The 12,351-nt window shown below is 43.6% G+C and overlaps 2 protein-coding genes across 4 annotated transcripts in view; one reads left to right on the top strand and one right to left on the bottom strand.

The window, feature by feature from the left end:
- Positions 1 to 12,351, top strand: part of KLHL15 (kelch like family member 15) — a 475,484-nt gene that overhangs the window by 65,301 nt on the left and 397,832 nt on the right. The gene's annotated exons all lie outside the window — the stretch shown is intronic.
- The window catches only part of PDK3 (pyruvate dehydrogenase kinase 3), a 138,356-nt gene that overhangs the window by 64,935 nt on the left and 61,070 nt on the right, over positions 1 to 12,351 (bottom strand). Inside the window, exon 1 of one of the 3 annotated variants that reach the window (XM_004284917.4) lies at positions 11,291 to 11,636. The exons of 1 other annotated variant lie outside the window; for it this stretch is intronic. In XM_004284917.4, coding sequence (XP_004284965.1) covers positions 11,291 to 11,396 — 106 coding nt within the window. In that variant the 5' untranslated portion in view covers positions 11,397 to 11,636. Of the gene's footprint in view, positions 1 to 11,290; positions 11,637 to 12,351 lie in introns of those variants that run through there. One more of the 3 variants, XM_033415093.2, reaches the window with a different exon arrangement.

Below are 12,351 nucleotides of genomic sequence, written 5' to 3'. Positions count from 1 at the left end.
TATATATTGACATATTTGTCTCGACTTCTCATTTATCTATAAGCCCCTCAAAGGCAGAAACTAAGCCTCGACAATTCCCCAATGCTTCTCAGTTTCCACTCCATTCCGAATCCAGAAAGTTCAACGAATGCTGATGGACTCCTGGGAATTCCCTGGCGGTCCAGTGGTTAGGACTCAGTGCTTCCACTGCTGAGGGTCCGGGTTCAATCCCAGGTTGGGGAACGAAGATCCCTCAAGCTGCACGGCGCGGCCAAAAAAAAAAAAAAAAAATGCTGATGGACTCCTAAACTCCTTACGTGTTAACCTTCAGCATCTCACAGACTTTATCCCCTAAAGTGGTCCACAGCTCTTGGGAAAAATTTTTACCAGATCTAACACAGTTCTTAACTCTGGAAGCACATTACAGTCAGCTGGGTAAGTCAAAAATACCAGCACCTAGACCCTACCTTCAGAGATTGATGTAATTGCCTTCTACAGGGTGAGGGTGCGGGGACAGGTGGCACTAGCTTTAGAAGCTCCCCAGATGATTCTCACAAGCACCCAGGACTGAGATCCACTGACTAGCATCTGATCACAGGAAATTCAACAAGGGAATAAACCAAAGAACTCCTCAGGCTCAGACAGTGGCTATTAAGCATCCCCAACTTTTTCACTGACCCATCGATTTTTAGTCTCTATTTTCATGTTTGAGTTTTGTTTCAGCCTCCTAGGAAACTGACCACACTTGAGCGCATTACATGACCAATATAGGAATGTTAATATAGCAATGACACTTTGCTTTCTATTTCTTCTCAGAAGAGGAGAAATTAACCAGATTTATACAAAGTGCACAGTCAAGTATTAAGGAGCATCTGCTACCAAGCTTAAGGAAACACTGGACTCTTCTAGAACAGATCCAAGGGAAGGTTCAGGTAAACCCTGAATATGCTCTGGTCAATGAAGATGTAATAATTTGTTGGGAAAAGGTATGTATGTTACATGTTTCAAAGGGCCCTACTGTCTTCCGGCCAACAACACATGGGAATACTTAACTTCATGCTTTGAGAAAATGTTAAGAGATACGTAGCAATTTATTCCCAACAGTGAAACTATTATATACTGACTTCCATGCCCTAGTAAGAAAGAAACACTCGTACAACTCAAATGGTTGAGTGGAATCAGAGGTCAAGTCTAAGACTGAAAATAAAATCACAACTGCTTGGGTGATGCTTAGGGAAATAATCTACCAAGTTAGAACCCCAAATATTCAATCACAGGGAATGTAAATATCGACCTGTGTAATATATAATAAATAGTTTGCTGTAATTTTTGTGCCATTCATTAGAGCAGAAAGAATAATCTCAGTCAAGATGAGACAAGGACTAGGAAAGGAGTTCTCCTCGAGGGATATGAAGGGCAATCAAACCCAGCTCTGCCACAAATATGGTGAAACGGGCTACCTGAAGATGCTTCCAGGCTAGTTTCAATAAACGCCAGGTACCCCATCCACAGTTCCCTTAGCACATTTTCTATAAGTTTAGCTAATTTACCAAGAAGAATAAGTGGGCAAGAACAGCGAGAATTTCTAAACATCTAAACTAATAAATAAGGAGCTGCCGTCACCAAATTTTCACAGAAATCACAAGGCAAAAGTTAGCGTATGATATTTAGTCGAAATCAGAAAAGTTGTCCTTTCAGAGAGAATCCACAAATATAAACTATTCTGTGAACTTTGTGATAAAGCAGCAACAAGACAGAAAGACGGGAGGTCTTAATAGTTGCTGCTATGCAAATGGACAGCAGAACAGAGTAAAAGTGAGTTGACTGCAAACGTCCCAACAGAGATGGCAACAAATTCCAGAGGGATTTAGTGACAGTTTACATACTGCTCTAGGTGATAAATCTGACCATGATAAAAGCATTGCAAATGACTGGGTATATTAAAACTCAGACTGTGCACTAAATGAAAAGGAAACCAATAATCAGTGTCAACATATGTGAATATATGGGCAAAAGATGTAACGCTATCACCAAAAAATGGATGGAAGAATTAGAGGTGATATTCTTTCCGAACGCCTTTAGTTGTATACTTTGATAATTACTTTACCAAAGAAGGGAGCACAAGAGGAAACAATAGATATACAGCACAATAGCTTACTATGCCAAGTAGACACAGGGAGTGCACGCAAATGATTAAAACTCCCGAGTCCAGTTACTAAATGGTCAAGGGCACTTCACACACACCAAAATGCACAAAATAAACCCACAAGGGGAAAAGATAAAACTTTTAGCTTCTATGTTACCTACTATACAATTGAAGTCATAAAACCTCATTTTGGCAGGGCTGTGGAGAAACCGGTACACTTAAACTTTGGTGACAGCCCTAGAGATTAAAGCTATAAAATCCCTCCAAGCCTTTCACATGGTAATTCCACACAGGGGCACATACCCTATAGGTAAGCCACCGATCACCTGGAAGAGTCCTAGCTACCCCAAAAGTCACACTCCAGATAGCCAAGTTTTACTGTTACTAGCATGCCGGACAAACAAAGCTTTATCATTGAAATGCCAATTAACGGCGATCACTGCACACTTCTTTAACAGGGAGCCAAACTGTCTCAGACTAGAGGTCCAAACTTTCTGTAAAGGGCCAGATGGTAAACATTTTGGCTTTGTGGGCCAAATCGTCTCTGTGGCAACTACTCAACCCTGCTGTTGCAGAGGTACAGAAGCCACATACGCTATGTAATGAATGGGCATGGCTGTGGTCCAATAAAACTTTATTTACAAAAATAGGTGCTGCCAAAACCCAGAGCACATGTAACACAAAGACTGAACGCTAATAGAAACTATCAACTTTGGGTGATAATGATGGATCAGTGTGGGTTCATCAGCTGTAACAAATGTCCCACACTGGTGTATGGGAGTTCCCTGTACTTTCTGCCCGTATTTGCTGTGAACCTAAAACTACTCTTAAAAATACAGCCTGTTAATTGTAACACAAAAACAGGTGGCTGGCCCTCGGGCTATAGTTCGATAACCTGTCTTAGACTATGGCATTCAAAAAAAAAAGGATTTGTCCAACTCTGGAATCAGATAATCATGGAAGTAAATCAGATAATCATGGAAGTAAAATAATAGAATTTCATTTTATGAAAATTTATGGTGATATTTTCTGATTCCATCCAGTAATAAGACCATGGTTTCCCAAATCTTGCCAACAATCTGATCAACTTCCCAGAGTTTACTGGGACGAAACCACTCAGTCATCAAGAGGTCAGGACGTGTGGCCATGTCTCCCCTTCAGAAGCACACAAAACTGCCGAGAGAACGAACAAAGCTGGAACTACACCTTAAACGCTCAGAGCCTGATAAACCAGGTTATGTTGAAATCCAGTCATATCAGATCTTTAGGGCCCAAAAGGCCAATTCTTTCTTTAAATTTAAATATTGATCAGGGTGCATTAAGCCACGTTAGATATCTTTACCCTAAATGAAATTGTACTCTTCCCCTTTAATTCTGAATCATTAGCTCTGTCTCTAAACAGATTAGTCTAATTCTTGGCAACTCCTCACAGAAGAACATCATCTCTTACAGAAAAGGTGTGTCATGTACATATATGTAAAGGTACAAAATGTACACACTCAGAAACAAAATGCTACTGCTTCTCTCTTTTCCTAACACAATTAAAAAAAAACAAAACCCAAAAACTCTCCTCATTTTCTCCAGAAACAAAACCACTCTTCTCCCCAGTAGTAATCAGGCTTTAAGAAGCGTGACTTACAAACTCAAGGCTTTCCGAAGAGCAGTCATTTGCAACCAAAGTCAACTTCGCAGTGGATACTGGAATCTTAAAATACTTTCTAAAGGAAAACAGAGGGCAGCTGGGCCTTCAAACCTCAAGAAGAGTAAAAACAGGGAAACTGGTTGCTTCCTTCTAATAGCTAAAGGCTCCAAGGTTCAGAGAACCAGTGTAATTATGACAGAAATCTTTTCTGTGAAAAGAAGACAGAGCTGTCAGACAACCTATTGTCAGACAACGTATCTTCTGGTGGTTTTATTTCAGAGATGCTATATTTAAATGTGGGGACATTACAGAAGTTTAGACCTATATAACAACTGACTAAATTAAAGTGACATAATGTTTAACAACCTTTAAATGGAGTCAATAATCACCACTTATGAAGCGCCCACTCTGGGCAGAAAGCAAACAGCTGAGGAAGCTGTGAAAAGGGTACAAAGAACAGGTGAGTGCCTACCCTCTGGAAAGAGACAGTTCAGAATAAAATCAAAGAACAGGAGCCAGGAGCAAATATGTTTAATACAAGTGCAGCTGTGCAAAAGACGGGTGCAAAGCAACTGGGAAATAAAACAGAAAGTCAGTCTGTAGGGAGCGGATCAGAGTGATTAATGAAGGAACCCGAAGTGGACAGGGTAAAGCTGAAAGATGAAAAGCATGTCCAGATGAAACTGTGAATCATTTCCTATGAACTCATTCAAGATTCAGAAGGTTCTATCTTTAAGTTATGTCATACAGTCCAAGTTCTCCTTTTCTTACATCACTAAGAGAACTTTAAATTCTTAACAACCACTTAACAGAAAGACCTCAAGCTTTTGCAAACGTCACAAAGAACCACGGTAACGTTAACTGCCATTCAAAGACAGTTAATTGGCCCAAAACTCCTGAGAGCAACAGGTTTACAGGAAAAAAAGAGTAAAAGTTAAACTGAGAAATAAAATCAATAAATGTTTATTCTGAACATTAAAATGTGATATTTCTATTACTCCTTTTAAGGAGTTAATATATCATTGTCCAATAGAAACCTGTGAGCCACACACGTAATTTTAAACTTCCTAGCAGCCATATGAACATAAAAAGAAACAGGTGAAATTTTTGATGTTTAATTTAATGCAACATACCCCCAAAATTACCATTTCAACGTGGAATCAATACAGAAACATACTGAGATAGTTTAGTATTTTTATATTAAGTCTTTGAAATCCAGTGTGTCATACTTACATCTCAATTCAAAAGCTAAATTTCTAACAGAAATAATTGGCCTATAATTAGATTTCATCAAATTTACAGTTCAGGTAGATTCACATATCCAAACTGTTCTAAACATACTTAAAAGTTTTCCAATTAACTGAATCAAGTGTCACTTTTAAGTTTAAATGTAAATTAAATCAATTCAGTTTCTCAGTCACAACAGCCACATTTCAAGGGCTCAATAGGTTCAGCTGGCTAGTGGTGACCACACTGGACAAAGAAAGTCTAAATGAATCAGTAGAAAGATAATCCCTGGAACCAAAAATTCCAACCTAATTACTGAAAGAAATATAACAAAACAAAGCAAGATATATAATATGGTAGAAAAATTACAGGTATTAAAGACATAAAGTGAAAGAAAATTATAGATGTTTATCGTTACAGATGACAGATCTGTTATATCAATAATATAAACTGGTTAAACTTAACCACATAAAAGAAAAAGTTTGACTCACAAAGCAAAACCCAGCTTTATACTACATTTCAAGAAATTCAGAAACGCTCTAGCAGAAAATGAAAACAAGAGGCAGATAGGGCTCCGGATCTCAATGTCACGTAAGGATGAATCCAGGCCAAAAAGCACTGAACTAGTCAAAGGGCAGCACTCTGTACCCTAAAGCGTGCATCTCGAAATGACAGTTAAGGATGTCTAAGCAGCAAATGCAACATTAACAGGCACAAAGCAAAAACCATAGGCAATAACTGGAGAAACAGAATCGGATTATTAGGAGACCTGAACTTCTTTTGACCCATGACAGATCCACTAGATTAAAAAAAGCAAAGGTATAGAAAACTCAAATAAAATAATTAATATGGTAGATTTGATATATGAAGCTCTGTAACCTGAGAAGAGAACATAACCTTCTTTTTGCTGCCCAAGGAACAGTGACAGGAAATGAACACAGATTGGACTACAAAGCAAACATCAATAAATTAAAGAAATGACTCCGATAACATTCTCTGATCACAATGCAGCAAAAGTAAAAATCAACAAAATTAAAATACAGGGTGCACGTCTACTGGAAATTTAAAAACTCAAGTCTTGGGCTTCCCTGGTGGCGCAGTGGTTGGGAGGCACCTGCCAATGCTGGGGACACAGGTTCGAGCCCTGGTCTGGGAAGATCCCACATGCCACAGAGCAACTAAGCCCATGTGCCACAACTACTGAGCCTGTGCTCCACAGCCCGCGAGCCACAACTACTGAGCCCGCGTGCCACAACTACTGAGCCCGTGTGCCACAACTACTGAAGCCCGTGCGCCTAGAGCCCATGCTCCGCAACAAGAGAAGCCACTGCAGTGACAAGCCCGCGTGCCACACGAAGCGTAGCCCCCCGCTTGCCGCAACTACAGAAAGCCCGCACGCAGCAATGAAGGCCCAATGCAGCCAATAAATAAATAAATTTATAAAAAAATAAAATAAAATAAAACTCAAGTCTTAGTTCACATAAGAATAAAAACCTGAAGATGCAGAAGAGCTGGGGAGAAAAAGCATCAAACACTATACACATCAGCTGCTAAAGCAGTGTTCAGAGGAATGCCTGTAGCCTTAAATACTGAAATAAACAAAGAAGAAATGAATTTTGCCATTCAAAAAGAAAAAAAATAACACTGAGCACATGAGGGGGAATTAATAAAATCAAAGTAGACATTAATGAACTAGAAAACAAAAGTCATAAAGCTAATAAGTGAATCCAATCATATAAACCAACAACTAATCTAATCACAAAAGAGGGGGAGAATATAGAAGGAATAAAGGAGGATCAGCCACAGAGAAAATTAAGACTAATTACTATCTCAGTTTGCAAACTGGCTTTAAAACCTTGATGACTAGGATAATTTTCTAGAGAAATACATCAAAATGGATTCTAGAAGAGATAGAAAATCTATCCAGATCAATACCACAGACTAGAGAAACCTGTCAAAAAGCAACAGTCCCCAAGACACACTAGGTTTAAAAGGTTTCATGGGTGGATTCTAACCAGATCTTTGAAGAACACATAGTTCAAAAGATAAACTGGTCTTAGTGCAGAAAAAAATGTATTTCTTCTGAAACAAGCATGACATTGATAAGAAAATCTAACAGACTGCACATACACACAACATCCACAGACAAACAGCACGTGCAGATCAATATAATGAACCCAGGATTTCATCAAACTATTCTCTCTAGTACTGTATATGCTTCCAATTTTCCATAATAAAAAGCTAAAGTTAAAATATTTTACTCTGTAAAAATACTGAATCACTATGCTGTACACCTGAAACTAATATAATCTTATAAATCAACTATACTTCAATTTAAAAAATTTCTTTACTCAAGGAGAAAAAACTTTTATCTAGATACACTTCTTCACTTATCAAAAGTTTGACAACAATGTGGTAAAAGTGTAGGAAAATAGGTACTCTCAGAAACTTCTAGTGAGAGGATAGACAGACAACCTCGATGGAAGGCAATCTGACAATATTTATCAAAATTTCAAATGCACATAGCCTTTGGTGTAGAAATGCCATGTTTAGGAATTTGTCCTATATATATACTCACACACGCATGAAATGATGAATGCAGTAATTCAGCGTAGCACAGGCTGTCACAGCAAAGATTGGAAACAACCTACTAGCCGTCAACAGAGAGTTGGCTAATGAGTATAGTACACTCATATAAACAAATTCTCAGAAGCCATAAAAAAGAAAAAGGAAGTTCTGCAGTTACGATATGGAAAGCTGTCTAAGGAATGAAGTTTAAAAAGGTACGGACAAAAGTATTACAAGTTGCCGTTTATTTTAAAATGGGGAGGCTAGTGGACAAAAGTAGGAAGCTGACTTTTCTATGTCCTTTCGTACCGTTTGAATTTGGAACCATGTAACTATAATCTCAGGCCAAAAAGAATCTCTTTTTTTTTTAATCTCACCTTTCACAACGCACTACTGCCCTTATAAACTCATGATCCATTTAGAACGCTTGCTATTCTTGTTAAACTTGCTAACTGTGTGCAAGGCCATGTTTCAAGTAAAGATTGAGCTCAAGAAAACTCTTCTTATTTTAAAGGGCATAGAGAAATACTGCCCACGGATGAAAGGGGGACAACTCTAGATCCAGAAGATCATCTAATTAGTGGTTCTCAACCCTGGTTATGCTTAAGAACAACCAAAAATACCAATGCCCAGCCCCCCCAGAACATTTATAGTAAAGTCTGGAGGACTGGGGCACAGGCATGAAGACCATGCAGGCATCTAAATGCTTTACAGCAGTAGTCTTCAACAGAGGGTGACGCATTTTGCTCCCCTGGGGGACATGGCAGTGTCTGGAAACATGTTTGGTTGTCACAACTCATGTGTGGAGGGAGTGCGGGGGGGGGCGGGGTGTGCTGCTGGCATCTAGTGCGGAGAGACCAGGGGTGCTGCTTTCGTAAACCTCCCACAACGCACAGGACAGCACCCCTCCTCCACCGAACAATGACCTGCCCCAGAAAGTCAAGAGTGCTGAGATTGAGCAGGCCTCATTTCAAATAAAGTCACTGCTTCTGGAGTAACACGCAGTTTTAGCCTTCCCTCTTAAACAAGGAAGATCATCTCATTTACTAGTGGGGATACATTCGCGAAAGAAAGCTGCTTCAGTGCCCACAGAAACCACAATTTGTTGATGCGGTTCTAACAAATACTGTAAACGTGAAATTCCGTGGATATTCTTTCTCTGGTCCCTGTCCAGGTATTCTAGTCCAAAACTTCGGTCCCGTTTGCAAAGTAGCCAGGTAGAACGTCACGAAGTGGCAGTCTGTGGGTCAGCATAGTTCACGCGTCTGTTCTGTTTGAGCCCTAGGTCTTGAAAGTATACTGAATCAGCGCCGGTCAGCTTGCCCCTCCGGAGCCAGCATGTACGGGGTGGACGGGGCTGCCACGGCCCCCCACCCCAAGCTGGCTTCGTGTAGTCATCTGCTGCTCCCACTCAGGGCCTGTAAGCACTGGAGGTGGCCCTCCCCTGCAGTGTTCTCCAATCATTCAGGGGCATAAAGCCTCTTTACTCTTCTTCCTTCTCACCTTAAAAATATCCCCACATCCTTGCTAAATTCTCAAACTCCCGCAGCACTTGCCAAAATCGGACTTCTATCCAGAGCTGGAAGAACCAAGAGAAAGGGAGAAGTCGAAATGGCCTTTGTGTGACAACCCTCTTCTAGTTGTTGGCATTAAAGATAGACTGCCTGCCACCTGATTCGTCTCTGGGCATTACAAATGAGCCTTGAGTTTCTAGCACATTCCACTACAATTATATATAGCTCTTCTGTGAGCTTCCTTATAAGGGAAAGACTTCAATTATTAGGCTCCTTCCATTATCCTAGATTAGAGTATCCCCTCCACTCTTCCCAAAATAGGTCAGAAGGCTCTTACGGGAAATACCTATCCAAAGATTTGGTAGTTTTCTTTTAAAAAGCTCATCCCTTTTCCTTGGAAATTAGGATCACACAGTTTGGGAACTGTGCTTTAGAGATGACCTTATACAATCCACGTGTTTTATTGACGGGGACAATGAACCCCAGTGAGGTTCAGTCACTTAGCCAAGGCCAGGCTCCTGAGTCAGTGGCAGAGCAAGAATTAGAACATTTCTTTCCAGATAATGGTCCCACGGGTTTTCCACGATAACACTATGCCCCACTGTGGTTTTCCTACTCAAATAACATCTCTGCCAAGACACCTATTAACATGGTAGATATTAGCTGCTATAGAAATAAATCAACCAAAATTTCGCCAAGCTATGAGAGCTATCACTTCAACTTTGAGGGTGGAAGGAAGGAACTGGGAGTCTCTGGATTCTTTCTGTTCCTTTTACTGTGAATTAACCTGTCTCAGTTTACCCCAATGAAAAGTCGATACCTTCAGAATCTCTCTAAACCATAAATTAGGGACAGAATGTTGCTATTTATAGCAAGAGCGACATTTTCTTTCTAAACTCTGAAGTCGGGGGGCTGCCTCAAACCTCTAAAATTCTCACAAGTGGCCACAGATGGTAAAGTAAAACTACTGAAAAGCTTCTGGGACTGAAGTTTAAGATGCAAAGATCAACATGTCACTGAACCCTGACTTTCCTCATCATTCGCTGGCAAACTGGTTTCTTAAAATTTAATTTGGTCTCAACTTTAACCTATTCCTCTCTTTCTATCCTAACTTAAGTATGGACAACATCACATGGTGCTTACTGGGTCTTCTCCGAATGTGCTACCTACTTTGCACTTAGGTTTTTATGCCTACCTGACACCATCTTTTGACATTTACTTAAAAGTCATTAAACGACCAGCCGCCCCATTATTTTCCCTCGAGAGCTCAGAACATCTTTGCTGCTCCATTTTCTTTTCCTTCCAGGATGCCGCGTTCCCTCCTGCTAGCTGGGTGCGCACTTCTGTTTTAATACTTTCAGGTGTTCCACAACCAGCTGCCTCGCATTCACCCAACTTAGAGGATTCCCTCCGCGCTTGAAACGGCACCACTCTGGGGAAACACGATCCAGTTAACAGAAGGTCGTGGAATCTATTCCCATCTCAGCTAGGCCTCAGGCAGGGTGGGGGCCGGGTCTTCTGCGCTCCCACCTCAATTCGTGGAAGCTGCCCACCGTCCCGCCCGACAGGGGAGAAGGTGGGACACAGAAGGAGAGGCGCGGCGAAAGGTGCTGGCACGAGACCCTGCTCTGACGCTAGGAGCCCACACGTCCGCTCCTCCCAGCATCTAAGGCTTTTGCAGTCCAGGCCTCTAACTGCTTTAACACTGCACGAACGAGACAGCAGTTCGAGTCCCGGCGCTCCGGCCAGACAGGAGCACCTTAAGAGCAGAAAAGGAACAAAATGCCATTGCATAATTTATTCGACCTCAAAGTGTTTCTAAACAGCTCTTACCCAATCCAAAAAAAAAAAAAAGAATCTAAATACAAAAACGTTCAAAAGCCACCCACACTCCGCTCCGAAGTTTTAAGGGCGGTGAGGTCTGTGTCAAGTAGATTTGAAGCTAACGACGGCAGCTTTGGAGAGTCCCGCCCGGAATGAGGCTCCTCGGATGCGGTTTCTGTGTCTCCGGGTAAGCCCCCGGCGGGTGTGCGGGTGGCAGGCCATGCCCCTCTGCGCCCCGAAATCCGAGCCCCCCGGCATCCCGGAGCCCCGCCCGCGGTTCCAATGGACTTTGCCCGGAGGCGGCGGAGACCTGCGGCGGCGGGCCCAGAAGGCAGCGGCCCCACACCCCGGGGCCGTGGGGACCGTGGCGACCCGCGGCCCCGCACTTACCGAAGTCCAGGAACTGCTTGATGGAGAGCGGCGATGGCGAGAAGCGGGAATAGCGCTCAATCTGCTTGGGCACCGGCTGCTTCAGCAGCCACCGGAACAGCCGCATCCTCGTCGGGGCAACGCAGAGACCAGTCAAGACGCTCAAGCGGCCGCAAAGGCCGGTGGAGCCGAGCCGCGCGGATTAGGCGAGTTCGCCAAGCGCGCACCCTGGCCTCCGTCTCGGCCTCGGCGACGCGGGTGCAGCCGCCGCAGCACCACCAGCAGCACCACCAGCAGCTCCCGTGCCCCGGCCGCCCGCCCGCCCGCCCGCCCGCGGCTTCCCCAGGCCCCGCCCACGGGGGCGGAGCCAGCCGCCGTACGTACGCGGCGCGCGGGGGGCGCTAGGGGCGCGCGGCCGCACGCGCTGGCTGCTGATTGGCCGCTGCCGCCCTCGCTTTCTTTTGCCGGAGTGCAGCCGGGGGCGCCCCCCTCCTTCGCTCCCGGGACCCAGACAGGCCCAGCAAGTGCATCTACACCCTGTCCCGTCCCGGGCTACGTCCTCCGCGGCCTAAAGGTGGCGGAGGTACAAGGGGACTGGGAGGAGATCCGGGGCCCTCGCCCGGAATCCAATCCGAAGCGCTGCTCAAGGCCCCTCTCCACCGAAGGCACCTCTTCCGGGAGGCCTTCCCTGGATCAGCTGACTGTTACACTTCAGGGTATTTGTTGCGTCTTGACACTTTTAAATCTTCTGTTTACCACTTAACTATACTGGCTGCTTCATGCCCTCCACCACAGCCACCACCGTTGGGCAAAAATAAACTCACTGGTTCGGATTCCTGCCTGCCCCTCACCACTGGACGGGATTCACTGTAATGTCACTCTCTGTTTCATAGCCACCCCCCCCCACCCGCCTGGGCCAACTCCTTTGGGCAAGATTAATTGTTACGTCACTGACTGTTTCATGCCACCACCGCCATCACCACCATTGAACGGGGTCAATTATAAGGTCAATGGCACTTCATTTAGTCCCTCCCCCTCTCGCCCCCTCCCCGTGAACTCCCCCTAACACCACTGGGCAGGAT

Source organism: Orcinus orca, chromosome X (assembly GCF_937001465.1).
Source record: "Orcinus orca chromosome X, mOrcOrc1.1, whole genome shotgun sequence".
In the NCBI taxonomy this organism is placed as follows: domain Eukaryota; kingdom Metazoa; phylum Chordata; class Mammalia; order Artiodactyla; family Delphinidae; genus Orcinus; species Orcinus orca.
This window is presented reverse-complemented; position numbering and strand designations above follow the sequence as displayed.